This window comes from Strix aluco, chromosome Z (assembly GCF_031877795.1).
Source record: "Strix aluco isolate bStrAlu1 chromosome Z, bStrAlu1.hap1, whole genome shotgun sequence".
NCBI classification, from domain to species: Eukaryota; Metazoa; Chordata; class Aves; order Strigiformes; family Strigidae; genus Strix; species Strix aluco.
Genome location: NC_133971.1, coordinates 93,585,100 through 93,603,967, shown reverse-complemented (window position 1 = coordinate 93,603,967; position 18,868 = coordinate 93,585,100). Strand labels below are relative to the sequence as shown.

Here is an 18,868-nt window from a genome sequence, read left to right as displayed (position 1 = left end):
TTTTCCTTCTCTAGCGATAGGACCCTCAATTTCCCAACATTCATTGGAAAGTGGCCATGTGCTGCCTAACAATTTGTGCCCTCAGTTGAAAAATGCATTTCCCACTCTCTGCAAATTAAACTCTGGCCTTACTTTTGTAAATATTTACTTTTGTCTCACCACATCAAATTCCTTGCTTCCATGTTTTTTCTGGTCTCCTTTTAGATTCCATTTTAAAGGAAATCCTGTTTGTTAATGCAAAGCCTTCTTTAATTGTTCTAAGTTGCTTCTGAATTCACTTACGTTATTTTGCCACAAGTGTATGATGGTGACATGTTTTTCTACTTATTAATAAGAAAATTTCTTCAGGAGACAGAGTTTGGAATGTCTTTATAGTACATCAGTTACAGATCTCTGTTCCTATGTAAGCAGTGGCAGATAAAAGAATGCTCTTTAAAATTAATGAGAAGCTTTTGTCATGAACTAAAGGTATCTTGAAATACTTCATTTATTATGATCAAGTTCAGGACTGTAGAATTAAAAAAACAGTCTTTAATGTTTGCTGTTTAACAGGAAGATGGGATAGAAATAATTTGTTTACTCAGCTTGCATTAAAATAATTTGTGATGCTTTAGGATTTGCCTTGAAACAGCAGGTAGCTGAGGCACACAGCCTGTTTCCAAGGGGACACAAACTTACATTTTTGAGAAGGCACTAGATAACAGTCAAAAAAAGTCTTATCACCAACCAGCAAGGTCAGAACATGGCAATACCAGCCTCATGTGGACCTTTTGCTACCTGGCAGAAGCCCTTTTCGTTCCCTGATACTTTAAACACTCTTTGGTGAATAAGTCCATCAGTGATTCCCGTACAAACCACTTTATTTGCATACATGACCTTTGTGGAGACTGCATACCATAGTCTCTGTTTCACATCATCTCCACAAGCCAGATGGGACTAATAGTAAATATAGCAAAGCTTTATTCAGCAGAAGTTAGTCACGCTTCACTTTACAAAATTAGCAAGAAAGATATAAAGTATGTTCTTATTTTCTGTTTAGCAATTTGGTTTCTTAATTGGCTATCTTCTCTTTCCTGGGATCCCAAATGTCTCCTAGGCATTAGACTTGGGCTCAGGTAAAAGCAGTGTCCCTCCATGGAGTAAACTGCCCCGGATAGCCCTTGGAGTTCTCCACGGCTATTCTCACTTGTTATTTCTGTTTATGTGCCATTACAGCTTGGATAATTCAACTGCAAAATGCCTCAAGGGCTCTTCAGTAGACATGAGCATTTGGGGACTTACTGATTTTTCTGCACTTATTTGTGTTAAATGGATTTCTCCCAGGGCCTGATTCTTTAAGTGCTTACAGAGCACTTCTCCATTGCCTGCAGAAAGGCTGCTCAGCTGTCCCTGCTGCACTTGCTTGCAGCCAGTCCCCCCATATGAGACTATAGGACAATGCATTTATTATATTTCGTATGAAAAGCTATGGTGCATTTCTTCTGATGTGACCTCTCATATGACCATAGAAGCAGATGAGCAATTCAGGTCCCTCTGCTTAGAAATGTCTGGACAGGCATCTTATCCACTACATGTGTAGAGTTCTCGTGCCATAGCATTTTTTGCTGTTATCTATTAAAAAATAGGTCAAAACCAAGAAATGTTCCTTATATACGCAGGAATTAAGGTATGGTTTTAACTTCTAGATGTCAGGTTTCAAAACAAAGATATTTTTAGAGCTTGCTATATAAAGGAATTTATTTCTAATATGATTGTGGTGTTCATGCAGGCATTGTAAAATCCTGTTGTTTAAGGAGTATTTGCATAACATGGTTTCAGTGTTTAGGGCTTATATTTAATTCCTTAAAATTGAGAACAATAGTACATTTGGCATGTATATGAGAGCAGAGAGAAGGAACAGCAAGGAGTATTGCTGAATTGTTTGAGAACATTCATCATCAGATTTTTTGATCTGTGGAACTGTATTTTTTCCATCACCGGATTTGTGTTTCTGTGGTGTTCAGTTTGTTTGCAGTATACTTCTGAACTAGGAGAATGAGGAGAAAAGATTCACAGCGTTTGAATTTCCAAGTTTCGAATAAATTATGTTGAGCAGCACTTTAGTCCTCAAGTAATTCTCTACTCAGCACATATAGAATATTTTAAAATATTCAGATATTGAAAAATCTTTCTCCTTGAGAAGCTGACTAGTGATTTGGATTGGAAGAAGTTCAATCCTTATTCCATTTTTCTGTCATATAACTCAGTCTTACCTTCCTCTGCTAATGTGCTTGGTTTGTCTTCTGCTCTCTGACAGTGCCCCTTTCTTTCAGGCTTCCATCTCTTTCTTTGTGTCATAGCATCAGTCTAAGCTCAACTCATATGCTTGGTATTAAGGTTCTCTTCTTTCCTGCCCAATTTTTCTCTCCTCGCTGCTGTTGCTGTGACAGTGTAAATAGGCATTTCTAGCACCTCGAGCCTGGTTTCAGCCACCTCTGTAAGAGAGAGCTGTGCCCATGCAGTGGTACTTTAATTTTTGTTTCAATAACTCTTTTATTTTCATCTGAAAGCTTGAAGGATTCTCTATAAATAAACTCTTTCTCCATGTGAATATTTTTCTCTTTTAGTAAAATCACCCTTTCATCTTTTCTCAAATCCATTAAATTTAGTTTCTTGAGTTTCTTAGTTTCATGGAGAGGTGTGTTTTCTGGTTTAACAATTAATAACCTGATTCTGCCCTGAACCTTTGCATTTTCAAACCATCATGGTGAAAACTACATACAGAATGCCAGTGGCAGGTGCTGTAGAGCAAAACTTTGCTGGATGTAAAATCATAGAATCATTTAGGTTGGAAAAGACCTTTCAGATCATCTAGTCCAGCTGTAAATCCCACACTGCCAAGTCCACCACTAAACCATGTCCCCAAGTGCCACATCTACATGTCTTTTAAATACCTCCAGGGATGGTGACTCCACCACTTCCCTGGGCAGCCTGTTCCAATGCTTGACAAGCCTTTTGATGAAGAATTTTTTCCTAATATTCAGTCTAAACCTCCCCTGGTGCAACTTGAGGCCATTTCCTCTTGTCCTGTCGCTTGTTCCTTGGCTCAAGAGACTCATCCCCCCTCTCTGCACCCTCCTTTCAGGGAGTTGTAGAGGGCCATGAGGTCTCCCCTCAGCCTCCTCTTCTCCAGACTAAACCCCCCCAGTTCCGTCAGTCCCTCCTTAGAGGACTTGTGCTCCAGACCCTGCACTGGCTTCATTGCTCTTCTTTGGACACGCTGTAGCACCTCAATGTCTTCCTTGTAGTGAGGGGCCATATTTTTAATACCAAAGACAGTTACTCTTTCAGCAGCTTTATTCCATTATGGGCAGCAATTTGTTGGTCTGGTGGTCTTTAGTTGCTGTTCCCAGGGTGAGATCCTTCACAGTTAGGGAGCAGCTTGGTTTCTTTGCTGCTAAATTTATGCCTTCAAGTTTTCCAGTGTTAAATCACAGCAGGTTTATTTTCTGTCCAACTTCTTGAAAGATAAAGAAAAAATTAATAAAAATACTCTTTTCTCTTTATTTGACACTCCTGTAATGACTGTGCCGTTCACGAAGTTTAACTATCCTATTTCTTCATCGTTGCTGTATATCAACGATATGTGTCATCTTATATATCATCTCTGTATCATTGAAAGTATTTTGGAAGCTTTAGCAGATGTTAAGTAGCTATTGGTATTTAGAAGGGCCAAGAAAAATATTCCTTTTTGGCCCTATTAAGAAAACTTATTTCAAGATTCAAATTTGAAGATTTTTTCAACCTGTTAAGATGTCTTATCTTCAGTTCTTATAATGCATGCCCTGTTGCTTTTTATCATTCAAGTTTCTTCATAAAAGAAAATCCCATGTGGAACAGAGTCAAATAAATGGCCTGTAGAAGCCTGTTGCAACAAGGTTATTATTGTGCTTTATTTCATTTCTAGTCTCACTGAAAAAAAGTTGAGCGTGCTTGGCAAGTTCTGTTTTTCTTTGCCGGTGATATGCTCCTTCGAATGAGTCTCACGATCGCTGTTCCATTATTATGCTCAGGATTATCAGACATGTCATTATCTTGGATCATTCTATTTACTTTCTATAAATAAAATGCACTTGTACCTTTCCTTGTTGTTGTTCAAAGCTTTCAGAAAGCTCCAGTTTTTAGCAGTTTCCAACTTTTAGATTTACTTTCAACTTCTAATTTTAATTATCTTTTCTTATGTTTTTTTAGTTATAAAAATTCCATTTTATGCATTCAGTTTTTGTATGTGAGAAGTATACTTTATAAGGTGTTTCAATCTGCTGTAAATCAGACTTTCTGCAGAACTTGCAGAAGCTTATATTTTCATGATTGTTGGCTTGTGATTTTTGGTGGACCAAGAAGAAAGTTGTGAAATGAGTTCCCATTATTGGCTTTTTTTTTTTTTTGGCTCCACAGGCTTTGTGGAATTGGCTTATTGCTGGTTTGGATTTTATTGTCTGTGCAAATAACACATAGTCAAATCACTTGCATTTAGGCAACCATTACTGTTCAGCCTGTAATCATTTTTTTATTGATTAAAGTTCAGACTTGTGTTAAATTAAAAACTTCATCTGTGTAGGAGGAGTTAAGAAAACCAATGCTTTCTCAGTTCCTAAAAATCAGAAACACAAGACCTTGAGATTGTTGTTCAGCCTTGAGTCTTTCTCGTTGGTTGAGCCCATCCATGGTGTGATTTGATGATCTGTAACAGATGCCAGCTGTTTTTTCATCTTGCTATTATTCTAAGCTATTATGTTGCTCGTTAAACATTGGTCCATAAGTACTTCTGTGATGGAGAGATGAGTTAAGATACTAAGACATTGTCATTTTTCTGAACATAATTTGTTACTATTATAAAATGTCCATAACGGGTGAGATCAAAGGACTGTTGAGCTCCATAGCGTGTCTGACAGTTGGTGGAGAAGAACGGAAGAAAGAGGAAAGGTATTCTGGTACAAAAATCCATATTCTTGTCAGACTGTGCAGGCTGCCCTCTGTGACCACATAGTATATATATTTTTACAATTTGATCTCAACTTGATTATTAGTTGGGCAAAAATAGAAGCGTGACTAAGTCACCTGAGAGAAATTTGGGTTACAGTCTTAATTTCCACCTCTGCATGAATTGGCACTTGTGTCTCTTGTACCTTGTTGTGCAGAGGGGAACAACCTTGTAAAACATCGTTGCCTTGCATTATTCATACCTTAAAAATCAAAATAAAGCCCAAAACCTTACAGACACTAAAGCAAAAAACAAGCATCTCCTTTAGAAGGCAACGGTTGTTGATGATAAAAGATTTTTGTGAGCTAAATTTCACACAGGGGTCTTTTGAGGATTGTAGCTAAACCTGTTTTGATACTTGAAGATGATATTTATCAAGGTGGTTTTCAGAGGTAGAATTAGAGGCATAATAAGTGAATTACTTGGTGGTTAAGTTTTGCACCATTTGGGGAGGCAATACTACTTCCTTTGGACCTCCAAATTCAAAAATTAATCACAGTATTTGGCCTTAATTTTCTCTGTTTAATTGTAGTGATTCTGTGGAGCTCTTTGAGTTTGCTCTGGGTGCAGTTCTATGATATGTTTTTATTCTCCGTATAAAAAATTCCTGCCTACGTGTCCCTGCCCTCATGCTCCTCTAAGGGGTGCTTCTTTGAGAAGGATAAACAATTTATGAAGAAAATTGTGTTGAGTTTTTTTTAACCTGAATATTGGTGTTCTGGGCAGCGGTCCCACAAAGAAATGTCTCAGCACAGGTGAGAAGGTGATGAGATGTGGCAGGAAAACAAAACTTTGCAAGGGGAAGCCCTGATGCCAAAGACAACGTGTAATAGAGCTTACCCCTCACTGCTCCTTTGGCAATAATAGAAATCAGCCACCAAGGGCTTATGCCATAAACAAGCACTTTAGATTAGTTACATTACACACACAAAAAAAGGAAAATATTTGAGGAAGCAAAAATAGGATATAAAGAAACAGTCTTCAGTTGTTTTCCTTTCTCCTTCTTTTTCCCAGTTCTCTACATTTCTGTCAGAGAAAAGCCATTTGTTCTTTGCTATTCCAATTCCATGTGGAATACCAATGTATGTGCATTTTCTTCTTCACATGTATTGAATAAATGCACTTCTCAAAATCCTGATCCCACTTCTTTGTTTATATTTAAATTTCCTTCATAGCCAAAATTCTTTATGTATTTTGGAGAAGAATCTGCTAGTTGGAAATTGTTTTCATTCCAAATTCTTCCTCTTAGTGAAATTATCTGTATCTTCTGACACAGACAGACACCAGATTTAACCTGTTCTTGTTGCACACCCCCCATAAGCATCGCTGGGTTGGTTTTAACCGATTATTCTGTCTCCACAGCACTAGATGGTGCTGATGACAGTATCTCTGAAATTTGAGCCTTCAGAAATACCAGTGTATCAAAAAGTAGCACTACTGTTTCAAGCCAAAGGACCAGTTTGCAAATCCAAATTTTGATTTGAACAAAAATTTCATTCTGTGAATACAGACTGATTATGGAGGGGAAAAAGATGGAAAACCCTACTAGTGTATCTTATTTCTGTGTTGCTTCTTTTTAACAGGGAATGTTCTAGTCATTTTGACTAATAGCTGTGAATGAGTGGGAGGTTGGCATTTGGTCCCAGGAATGACATGTGGTGTTGAGGCTCTGTTGGATAGCACGGAGGAAAAACTTAAGACTCCAGTTTTCATGCTGTCCCATCCTGCTCAGAAGAGGGAGACAGGTGACTTAGATTTGTAAATCTCCAATGGAGTGAACAACAGTGAGAGAAGTCTCAAAGTCCAGACATAAACATTTATTAATTAGTTAACAGTGTGTTAATTGGATACATGATAATTGACTAAGTGTATAACAAATTATGGCAAGCAATATGATATGCCTTGTGTTACTTAACGATAACAAGGAAAGGGGGGAAAAAGAAAAGTAGAGAGATAGAGAGAGGGAGGGATAGTAGAGATTGCTGGTCCAGGTTCCTGCATTGGTCCCTTCAACAAGGGATCAAGGATGCGTCCGTCTTCTTCACTCACTCTTACCCTTGCCCCCCCTCAATTTACACACACTTTCCTTGGGTCTCTCCCCAGGTCAACCTAATATTAATGTGTCATGTATCTGAGGAGGGGTAAGGTGCTTCATGGGATGTCGTAACTGCCATGATATTGTTAATCTTCATTAGGCATTAGGGTTGTCAACTTTAATACGCATTTTGTGGATAATGAAGCAAAGGTCTTTCACCGGACAGATGGCCCTGAAACTTTACAAGATACCCCAGAGCAGAACCGTCCTGTCTCCAGAGGGCTCCCTCCCCCAGCCTGTCCTCTGCTATCCAGGCAGCCTTGTCAGCTCCTTGAGCGCAAAGCCTGCGTTGTCCAGACTCCTCACTATCCACCCTGTGACTATAGTTTCGTCTTAGGGTGCTTGCGAGTGTTGGAGACATTCCTCAGGAAGGCTCGGAGGGCCTCTGTTCCCCCCTCCCTTATCTTCATCATAGATAAAGAGACCATAGAGAGTCTCGTCTCTCGCCATTGTTTATGCTTCCCTCAGGCTGCTTCTCTCAGTCCTTGTTTTGGGGAGTTACAAGTCATCTCTTACACATGTCATATATTATGTTACCCTGAAAACACCAAATGTTCTCAACCCTTGTAACCACCACGGAGGTCTCGTAATCTCATCTGATGTTCTTGCCGTATTGGTCCAGTTGTGATTATCACCGCCCCAGTGATAGTGTCCCAGTGCGACTGGGAGTCGGGCGGCCGTGGTGCTGACCCTGGTTTCGGCCGTGCCGTCTCGAGCCTGTTCCTCATGCCGGCAGCCTCTGGCTGAACCTTGGGGTTGGTACGACCTACCCAAGGGCTCTCAAATGGGTTAATTGGATATCTTAAGTGTGGCGAAGGTTGTCCTTAAATGGAAGCTGTTAGTCTGTTCTAAGAAATAGCTGACTGAAGAAGTGTGGGGAGATGGTGGAATTTATTGAGTTGACTCTCAAGAAGTAAGATTTAGGCTTGAGAAATATAACTAATTCCTTGTCGCAGTGAGAATTGTTGGAAAAGCCTTTGCCTGAGGCTTTTGACTAGCAATGAGGGGACAAGGACTGGTACTTCAAGGAATCTACTCTACCATCTGTGAAAGATACAATATCAATGATACATTTCAAATAAAAAAATAAAGAGGGCCTCTTCAAACGCTGAGCATCACTTCTTGAGGCAGAAAGGCTTTCCAAGCACATGCTTCTGAGCACTGAAGCTATCCTTCATCTCCAAGAAATAGAGCCTGTCTAGAGTATAGCACTGAGGTAGTATTTTGCTGCTTATTTTTTTTAATTACTAAGCAGGCTTTAATATTTTGTAACTGAATCTGGTGAACAAGGAGTATGTCACTGCTTCTTGTCCCAAGTGTAACCAACTCCAAGAGCAACATTCTCAGGCATTAGTGAATTTTGTTGATGCTTATTTGTCATGACAGCCTTGTCACCCTAGGAAAGCCTGATAGGAGTCCTGCAGTGCTCAAAAAAGAAGCCAGAAGTATGTTTTAAAATACAGAAATCCTTAAAACATATGACTTATACCAATATGGGGAGAGGGGAAAGTGGGTTATCTGTGAACTGAAAACCATGTTTGGGGTATTCAGCAGCTGTACAGAAGTATCTGACTCCTTGAAGCTGCTGAGCACTAGCTGGTGGCCTTTGTCCACTGCTTCTGCTTATTTCTTATCCTTCCGTGACTGCAGTCAAGTTACATTCTCCTTATATATCAGATTATGCCAGCCTCTATGAGTGTCACTGCCATGCTTTTTTCCAAAATGCACAAAAATAAAATTTTATTTCTCTCTGTGTATATGGAACTCTGATTTCACAGATTATTTATAAAGCAAAAATAGTGCTTTATTCCTTGACTTAAGCTAAAATAAATATGAAAAGAACATGTACTAGTAAAATGCAAAAACTCATCCTACAAGCACTTATAGCTTTTGTCATATACTTGGATTCTTCCTGTACTAAGCAATTAGGTTATTGAAATGAATAATACACAAGGATATATTGCAATATATTGCGTGAGGTGCTGCTCTTAAAAAATGCATTTTAGCAAACACATACTGGCTATGAACTAAAATTGCATGTATACCATTCCTTCTGTTACAATTTGACTTTTAAGAGTTTAACCATGAACATATGATGTTCTTTCACATCATTTATTTTATAGAATATTTCTAATTCAAATTCTGTTGTTGCCTAACTCAGATGTTAAATACATTCTATATATGTTGTATATGTTAAATAAATTCTATAACTATTGGGCATTGCCTTCTAAAAATCTCTTTATTCAAGTTTGTGTATGTAATAAAACATCTCTTTTGACTGGATAGTCTAACGATATCAGGACATTTTCATGAAGTTGTTTCAATTTTTTTTTTCCTTTTTTCCTCCAGTTTATTTTCTTTGTTGTCTAAAAAACACAACAAAGTGCTGGAACAAGCCACGCAGTCCTTAAGAGGTTCCCTCGGTTCAAATGACTCTCCACTTCCTGATTATGTGAGTATTGAACTTAAAGTTTTAGTAGGTACTTCAGAATAGAAGTGTTACATCCCTAAATCTGCAAAGATTTATCAAAATGTGTGACAGCTAAGCAACCACCAAGACCAAATACAGGAACCTGTATGAATGATGTCATGTCTGAAACGTCTTTTAAAAAAAAATTACACTTACAAATGGCAAAGCAAAACCTCAACTGTTCATAGCTAAGAGACTTACTGTACCCTGTCAACTTGCAATTTTCAAGCCATTTGTATTTTGGGATATTTAAATCATACAGTTAAAAGCATTATTCTTAAGAGTGGGGCTTTGGCATCCACAGTATGTTAAAATGCCTAAAAATGATTGAAAACAATTCCCAGTGAGCCTTTGGGGGAGTATTGCAGCCATGGAGCAAATTGGTATGTTCTGAACGCATGGATACATACAGTACTCTTCAGTTTACTGAGCCAATACCCACAAATAGGCAACAATTTTGTAATGTAATTGCACAGCTTGTTGGAAAATCTCTGGTTTCAGTACAAGAAGGAGACATCTTCCAAGGACTTGAGTAATATCTTTGTACTCCTGAATTATCTTTGGTTTGTACTCATTCGAACTCTCACCTCAATACTGTGTAAAGAAAAGAAGTTGTTGATTTATTAGTTGCTCTGGATTTTTGAGGATGAAAATGTAACAGCTGTTTTATTTTCAGTGTTAATATATGTTCCAGGACATGCCTGCCTGAGACTTTACATACCATGTTACTCTAGCAATAAAAATACCTAAAAAGATAATTTGATATAACAGTTTGATGACTTAAAATGAATTCAACTAACGAGGTTTCTTGCCTTTTTTAGTTATTACTGCTGATGTGTACCATACTAGAGGCACTTTGTTATTCAGAGACACACAAGTTTATGGAGCAGATGAAGCACTTGCAGGTTTCTTCCTGTGTATTCCTGCTGTGTTACTGTGCCCTAATTCATATGAAGCTCTTTACGACACCTGTGGGTTTAGGGCTTCCAGCTTCTCTCCCAGAACTTGCTATCTGACCTTTAATTTTTGGAACATGAAACGTTTCAGCCAGGACCTGCTCAAGGTAGTTTGTGGTTAAAGAGCAGGAGATCCTGCTTCTGTTTGCCTGGTAAGGTGATAGACAAGCTGGGTAAAGCTCATTTCATCTGCATGGGCATGAACAGGTGAAAGTCTCTGAGACTTCAGACACCTTGGAGAGGATTTGGTGGCCCTTTCCCATGGGTTAGCTTCTCAAGGAATAGAGACTTATGGTTTAGGAGCTTCCATGGCTGTGAGGACTGCAGTATTGAGCACTGGAGTGCTGTGATTGATAATGCACTTGGGGCCGTTTTTCTCAGAGGCGATTAACCCCTGTGTCATGCCAAGTTCCATCTTAAGCAGTTGCAGAGCTGGAGCTGTCCTGAAGAGCTGTGGTGCTTCAGTTGGCTTCCAAGGCAAAAGGAGGCTGCTTTGGTGGAGGTGATGGCTTTTCATACCTGAGATACGTCCTACCCTATCATACCATGTCCTGGAATGGTTTGTGTTGGAAGGAACCCTAAAGATCACCTAGTTCCAACCCCCTGTCATGGGCAGGGACCCCTTCCACTAGCCCACATTGCCCAAAGCCCCGTCCAACCTGGCCTTGAACCCTTCCAGGGAGGGGGCAGCCACAGCTTCTCTGGGCAACCTGTGCCAGGGCCTCCCCACCCTCACAGGGAAGAATTTCTTCCTTACATCTCATCTAAATCTCCCCTCTGTCAGTTTAAAACCGTCACCCCTCATCCTATCTCTACCCCCTGATCAAGAGTCCCTCCCCCCTTTCCTGTAGCCCCTTTCAGTCCTGGGAGGCCGCTCTAAGGTCTCCCCGGAGCCTTCTCTTCTCCAGCTGAACCCCCCAACTCTCTCAGCCTGTCCTCACAGGGGGGTGCTCCAGCCCCCCGAGCATCTTTGTGGCCTCCTCTGGCCCAGCTGGAGCAGGTCCGTGTCCTTCTGCTGTTGGTGCCCCCAGAGCTGGACCCAGCACTGCAGGGGGGTCTCCAGAGCGGAGCAGACGGGGAGGATCCCCCCCCTCGCCCTGCTGCCCACACTGCTCTGGGTGCAGCCCAGCACACGGGTGGCTTTCTGGGCTGAGAGTGCACGTTGCTGGCTCACAGGCAGTTTTCCACCCCCCAGCCCCCCCAAGTCCTTCTCCTTGGGGCTGCTCTCCAGCCACTCCTCGCCCAGCCTGGATTTGTGCTGGGGATCGCCCCGACCCATGGGCAGGACCTTGCCCTTGGCCTTGTTGAACTCCATGAGGTTTGCACGTGCCCCCTCTCCAGCCTGTCCAGGTCCCTCGGGATGTATCCCTTCCCTCAGCGTGTCACCGCACCACACAGCTCAGTGTCAGCGGGAACTTGCTGAGGGTGCCTCGATCCCACTGTCCATGGCCCCAACAAAGATGTTCAACAGTGCCGGTCCCAACCCCGACCCCTGAGGAACGCCTCATACCATATATCATACCATATCTTGAGATAGTTCTGCTTAACGTGCAGTATCACAGACCAGAGGGGTTGAGGTGAGTGCTTGGGTCTGGGTTTATAGGCACAGGGACTCCATGAGCTGGAATTGCCACTAAAGGCTGTGTATTTTGAAACTAACCTTGGAGACATTGTGGGGTCTTGGTTAAATAACTGTCAAGCATCTTCAGATGCCTAGAGAATAGGGCTGACATTTTTAACACTAAGTTATATCCCTGATGCAGGGCCTGCAGTTGTATGTGGGCTGGTGTCAGAAGGAGGATATTTGACATTTAGTGGAAGGTGTCCCTGCCCATGGCAGAGGTGTTGGACTGGATGACCTTTAAAGGTCCCTTCAAACCCAAACTATACTGTGATTTATGAAAAAAGACCCTTGTATTTTCTTCCCTAGACAAACAAATTACCACCCTCACTGTTCAGAGGAAAGAAAACAGCATGATACACACATACGTTTGTAAAAGAGCACATACAAATAAATATATATGTGTGCACACACAGAGGCATATATTTACGTATATGTGGGGGTGTATATATATGTATATATTTCAGCGTGTGTATGAATTTGGGACTTAAACTATTTTATAGATTTTGGACTTACTTTTAACTTCCTGAATGCGAACTATATACTGCAGCTAAGGAAAGACCCAAGGTGCTCACTGTATGTAGTTATCCCCTCACAGATGGAGACAGCTGAGAAATGCAGTTTATGAAGCAGTGCTGGGGACGCACTTTGGAGTGCAGCCCATAGACTTAGAGACTTCACTGGATTTCTTCCCTTTTATTGTTGGTATGATGTAGGGAGGAGGGGAGAAGGACAGCAGTTGGAAAGACTGCTGTAGGGGAAGGTAAAATCACTGAAGTTCATTGCCTGTATTTTGAAAGAAGAATGTATGCTTCCATGCATGGCTTTTATCTTTTTTGCCTCCAAATTGCTCATGTTCCAGCTCAGTCTGAGGCATAGTGAGTTGACTAAATAAAAGTTGAGGCCAGATATCGTTACTTCAACATACTGTGCTTCTGGAAGCCCATGTTTATGTTGTCTGTAAGAATAGCAAAGAATCTAGGAACTGAAATAACTTAAGTGTTGAAGTCCTCAAGCCCGTTCCAGCACTGTGTCCCAGCATGGAGCTAAAGAAAGGGATAGCACCGAGATTGCCTGCTCTGCCCGGGTTTATGTCTAGAGAGCAGGATTACTTAGTAGGCTATTCCCTTCATAGGTTTCATTCAGATGAGTCAAACGTGGTTTAAAAATGTGTTTCTCATTATTTTAATTCTTTTTAAATTTATTTAATTCATTTAATTTATAAATATTTTTGTTTCTTTGGTGCTGTGTAATCCAAAAGTGAATATTCATGGTACCTGGATCACAAGGGCTAAATTGTACATAAAAGTATTCTAGGTGTTGCTTATGGTCTTGTCTTCCTTTACATGCCTTTCTGCTCATTTGTGAGTAGTAGACTTTGAAAAAGAAATTATGGTAAATACTGTGCTCCTTCTTAGGGCCGGGAAGGTTATGGAAGAAAAAAGCCAGCATTAGTTGTTCTAGAATTGAGCTGTCAACATCGTATGATGGCAAGGTGCTGTGACACAGTATGCATGTGCCGTAACGCATGCACACAGGAGAGCAAAGGGAGCGTAGGTAAGATGAGCATCTCTGAATTTCTGAGTGCTAAAGCACTCAGAAAATACAGTATTTCTACTGTACTTTGTTTTCATGACTGTAAAAACCTATGGTTTTGACCTAATATACAGTCTCTAAGCTGCTGATTATTGGTGGTACTAAGTAAGACTATACTGGGATTCCTCTTTACTAAGTTTCTTGTGCTCTTTTTGTGAGTACCTGCTGCAGACTGCCGTCAGGTCTCTGATGTGCCAACAACGCTGCAGGTGTCTTGCTGTGAACTCGAATAAGGAACTGACCCAGTTGGCTTTTACATTGTTGAGGCTTTCTGGGCTTCGAAAAAGAACAGAGTGAGTTGTTTTGTTTATTAAGGCTGGGCCAGTTTCCTGATAAACTGTAGTCAATGTGATGGGGTTCAGGAGCAGGATGGAGAAGCCAGCAGGGAAGAGAGAACCCCCTCTGTCATCAAACCATCATCTCAGAGACAGAATCCTTGGTTAGACCAATTCTCATGCTACTTCATTTACTAGTTCTTTAATAAGCTTTATTATTAAGCATTATTTTCATAGTAGCAATGACCTGTTTTGCAATACCACACTTTGGTTCGGTGGTCCTTGTCTGCTAGAGATCCAGGCTTAAATAAATGGGAGAAATCCACATAGGTTTTTTTTATTGCTTTCTTGCATTCAATGAAAGCGCATTTTCCAAAATTTTTAACAAACAAGAAAACTGGTAATACAGTAATTGAGAATTTTGCTTCTTTCAGTTCAAATCAAGACAAATTACTTAAGTAAACATATCAATGATTTTCTTTTTGTTGTAATTTTATTACAGCTTAATGTAATTTGTTTAAATCATAGGTACTTAACAGCATAACAGGAGGCATGCTAACTTCCCTTGAAAATTGCACATCAGACCTGTTGTTGGAGCTACCATCTATGCAAACAGTTACTTTTTAAGCATTTCTTAGCATTGGCTGTGATTTTCAAGCACTTCAACACTTGTTATACTGCAGCTGGTAACGAGGGATTCTCATTAGCTATTTCTAGGGAGGGAGGGGATGGAGAAGGAGAGAGAAAATTTTTAATTTTGGCAAACTTATGTCAGAGGTTCAGAATTCTCTCACTGATGTAATAAAAAAAAATTTGCTTAATGCAAAAATTGAGGAAAATAAAAGTCAAATGTAGGAATAGTTTTTAGATTCAAATAGTTTGGCATGCATCATCACTTGAGTCTGTATTTGGATACATAGTTTTTGATTTGGTTTCTAAATTTATTTCAACATCATCTAATGCAACACAGGGACAAGGGATTTTGTGTCAGTGGGAACCCAAATTCTTGTTTACTGGTGGTGGGCGTGAAAGCTTAGTAGTTAAATGAAAACTCCTTGGAGCACTTTTTGAGAATCATTCAACATCCAGGGTAGGTTCCCAACAGCCTTCAGTTGCTTTAATGGAATAATATTAACAGAAAATAGTGTAGGTAAGATGATTACTCGCCACATAGGAAAAATTCTAAAACTCACTTCAAATTAACTTTTTTTTTTTTACCCATCTAAATTTTGGCTATAAAAAATGCATTGTTCTATCCAGATGAAGCTTAAACGTGTTAGGAACAATTCTAAAAATAATCCCACTTAGTGCTGAAATCTTCAAGAATTTCATATATAGGACTGTAACTTAACCAGCACTTTGATGGTGGAGGAATATCATCAGTGATAGAAACAATGTGCTGTAGTGTTAGACTTCTCATGTTTACAGATGTACTCTTGTGAATACATGAAGAGCTGTCCTTTAACCCCCTATCCGAAATCTACTGTTTCTGTGTTAGTTAAGGTACAGAAATAAATGCATGTTGGCAATCCAAAGGGAAAAATGTAAAGAACATGAATGCAGTGGGCTCTGTGTGTGTGTACATATAGATACATATGAAGTCCTCAGTAGCAAAGCCTGGTGGTACTGGGAGAGTTCCTGACCAGAGCTGACTCTTTTCCTGGCTCCTTACCAATCCAGTTAAATCTACCTGCTGTGTGGAGCTGGTGTTACACAGAGCCTTGGAATTCTGTGAATGTCAAGGAGGTTTTTCTCTTAATAACAAGAATTAAACTTTGCATTTTGGTGATGAGATTTCTATATTTCTTTTTTCCTTCTCAGTTTGCGCTCCATAATGGGCTAAATGAAGTCCAATATTTAGATTCTTCTTTGATTTATCCTTGATTTATATGGTAAATAGAAAACAGCTGTCTATTTAAGCATCTAGTTCTTGAAACTACTAGGCCCCTCAAGCGTCATCTGGAAATAATGTAGCTTGTAAAACAAAGCTAAGAAGAAAAAGCAATGTTTGTTTTATGTGGGATGAACAACTTCAGTTGGGGTCCTTCTAATTCGGCCATTATGAGGGTTATTAAAAAGCAGTATTACAAAAGTGGTTTCAACAAAAAGAAGGTTTTTTGTAACTTGTATCTTGTTATTGAAGTTGATTATATTCAAAGCTGCAAGTACTTCATAAATAGTCCTTCATTTTTAGTTTCTCCAAAAGAGAACCAACCTAATATCCATCCTATACATGGGTTGATGTTAAAAAAGTTCCCCTATTTCATTTACTCCCTAGGAAGAAATTGTCTTTTATACGTAAGGGCTCCATATTTATCTTAGAAATTTGGATTTGCTAAAGAGTAGGTAAAATAAGGTCTATGAACTATTAGCTGTCTCTTAAACATAATGAAACAAATCTAAAATCTATAAAATTTCTGGATTCAGTTACATTACAGTGGATGAAAGATGTAGTACCATAAATTCAAATTTTTGAAGTCAGCCTTATTTTCAGTATATGCAGTTTAGTCATGGCCTTGCTAAATAACTAAAACAAAATTAATGTTCTAGAAATATGTAATATTAGCTGTAGACTAAAATCTTTTATCCATTATATTTGTCTACCATTACATTGTCCTGCATACAAATCCTTTTCTGTCCCTTTCATGGCACAAACCATAGTTTTTTTCATGTAATAATTTGGTATTTCAGTTAATGTTATGGGATCTTGTGTTGGAGGCATATTTTTACGAAGGATGCCTTGCAAATAAGTTAATGATTTCAGCCTATCTAGCATGTAGAAAACAAGTATTTAATTTACTATCAATTTGAACAATATTTGAACTGTAAATAAATGTTGTGATGTTTTGGGGTACTTTAGTATGTTCTGTGCTTACATATCTAATGTTACATTAGATATGCTGCAGGTCTATCTGATTTTCTTAATTATCTAAAGAACTGGTTTAATGCAGAACTCTGCCACCAGACATAAGTGTTTCCCTATAAGTGCGTGCTACCGTGAAGAAATAGGAAGTCTTCCCTGTGATCATCTGATGACTTTAGTAATGATGCAGAAATGAAATTAAACCCACTTCCAAATAAACTGGTCAGCCCTAATAGAGTTACTGTGATGCAATTAACGTTGTTTGGCTGGTAGTCTGTAAAAATACTGCTTAGTGGTAACTGCTGTGAACGTACAAAATGCGTATTACTCAGTTTTAGCAGTAGAACTGAATGCGCTGTTGTCAGAATGGGAAATTTTTACCAAATTAAATCAAGACTTCTAATTGAGAGATGTCCATATTTGTCAAATACTGGGGCGGAGCGGGGGGTGGGGGAGGTGCGGAAGGTTATTTTGTCACAGTGTTTCTTCAAAACTCAGAAGCCACCTACTTTTCACCAAAATCACTGCCTAGATCTCTTTAGTATTCTTTTTGTCTATATTTATTTCCATTTTTATATGTCACTGAGTAACTTGGTAAGATTTTTTTGATTGCATTAGCCATGCAGTACTCTAAAAAGCTTCATTTTTGTGTGTGAATTTTTAGATCCTTTTGTTGTCTACTGTAATAAACTTAAAATATGATTATACAAGAAAATTTTTTTAGGATGTTATTCACTGAAGGTAATACAGAGTAAGTCAATGTAATATTTTAATGTTTTTATATGGTATGTGGATTCTAGCATTTGAAGTTGCATTTAAGAGGAGAATCACCTTGTTTTGCACTAAATTAATTTTTTTTTTGATTACTCTGAGTTGATGGCTTATGAACAGAAGTTACATTTGCAGTATCAGGTTATTCTCGGGTATTCCTGTCTCCACTCCAGTATTGAGCCAGAGGCCTATAAATACCTTTTCTAAATATTAGTCATACCCTCCTTCAGATGAATTATATTTTAGTCTAAAGAATATTACTCCTACCTAATCCCCCTATTTTTATATCATAAAAAAAATAGTATTTTCAGAACAGACTGAAATAACCAGCCTAGCCCAAATCTAAAGCAAGCTTTTGTATTAAGTGATAGCCAATTTCTGCATTTCTGTATGAATTCTTAATCATTTCTTTACTTGAAATGTATTGGAAACTTTCCTGAGAAAATGGTGCATAAATTATCCTTAAACAGAAAGAACGAACAATCCTAAAACCCTATGATACAGGTGTTGGTGAAGTTCAGTCTATTTAAACTTCCGTGTATTAGTATGAAGGACTAATAGTTATTTGCAGTTGGCCTTTGCATTATTGTGTCTTTTAATAGTGTGATTGAAGGTGTTTTGGACAAATACATTGAAGAGTATCGAGATACTCTTCAAAAAGACCTTCTTTCATTGTTCAGGAGTTCCACAGAAGTTTTATGGGTGTCTGGTATTTGTGTTACACAGATTGCATTAAGCCTTATTTTTCTTAGAAGTTCTTAATATTTGAGAAAATAAGGATGAAAATTGCTACCTTTTTCAAGAAAAGGAAAATGTAGTGTTGCAGCATCTTATGATCATCTAATTGAAAATCTTTTCATTCTTCAGATTTATGAGACATGAGAACAAATTTGAAGAAGTGGGAAGTACTTCTGACATTAGTAATACAAATACCTACTAAAGTCTTCTTAAAAAACAGTTATTTTGGTCATTACGTACATTTGAAGAAAGCCAAACATGAACATCATAATTTTTTACTTATTTTCCTCCTTTAATAGTTATATAGGTTTAGGGCATTGTTATTTTGCAGTACAGGGTATGAATGATGGCATTTGTTTGCATTTTTGTACTCAAAAGACATGTTTTTGTTAAGACCACTTAAACGAGCGTCCTTTAAAGAGATGATTAAGCTAACGAACACGTGAGAGCTTGTTTTAGA

At 38.9% G+C, this 18,868-nt stretch overlaps 1 protein-coding gene across 4 annotated transcripts in view; it reads left to right on the top strand.

The window, feature by feature from the left end:
* DYM (dymeclin) overlaps positions 1-18,868 on the top strand; it is a 226,709-nt gene that overhangs the window by 149,987 nt on the left and 57,854 nt on the right. For all 4 annotated transcript variants that reach the window (XM_074812049.1, XM_074812048.1, XM_074812051.1 and 1 more), the window contains one exon: positions 9,468-9,570. In XM_074812049.1, the coding sequence (XP_074668150.1) occupies positions 9,468-9,570 (103 nt within the window). The remainder of the gene's footprint in view (positions 1-9,467; positions 9,571-18,868) is intronic.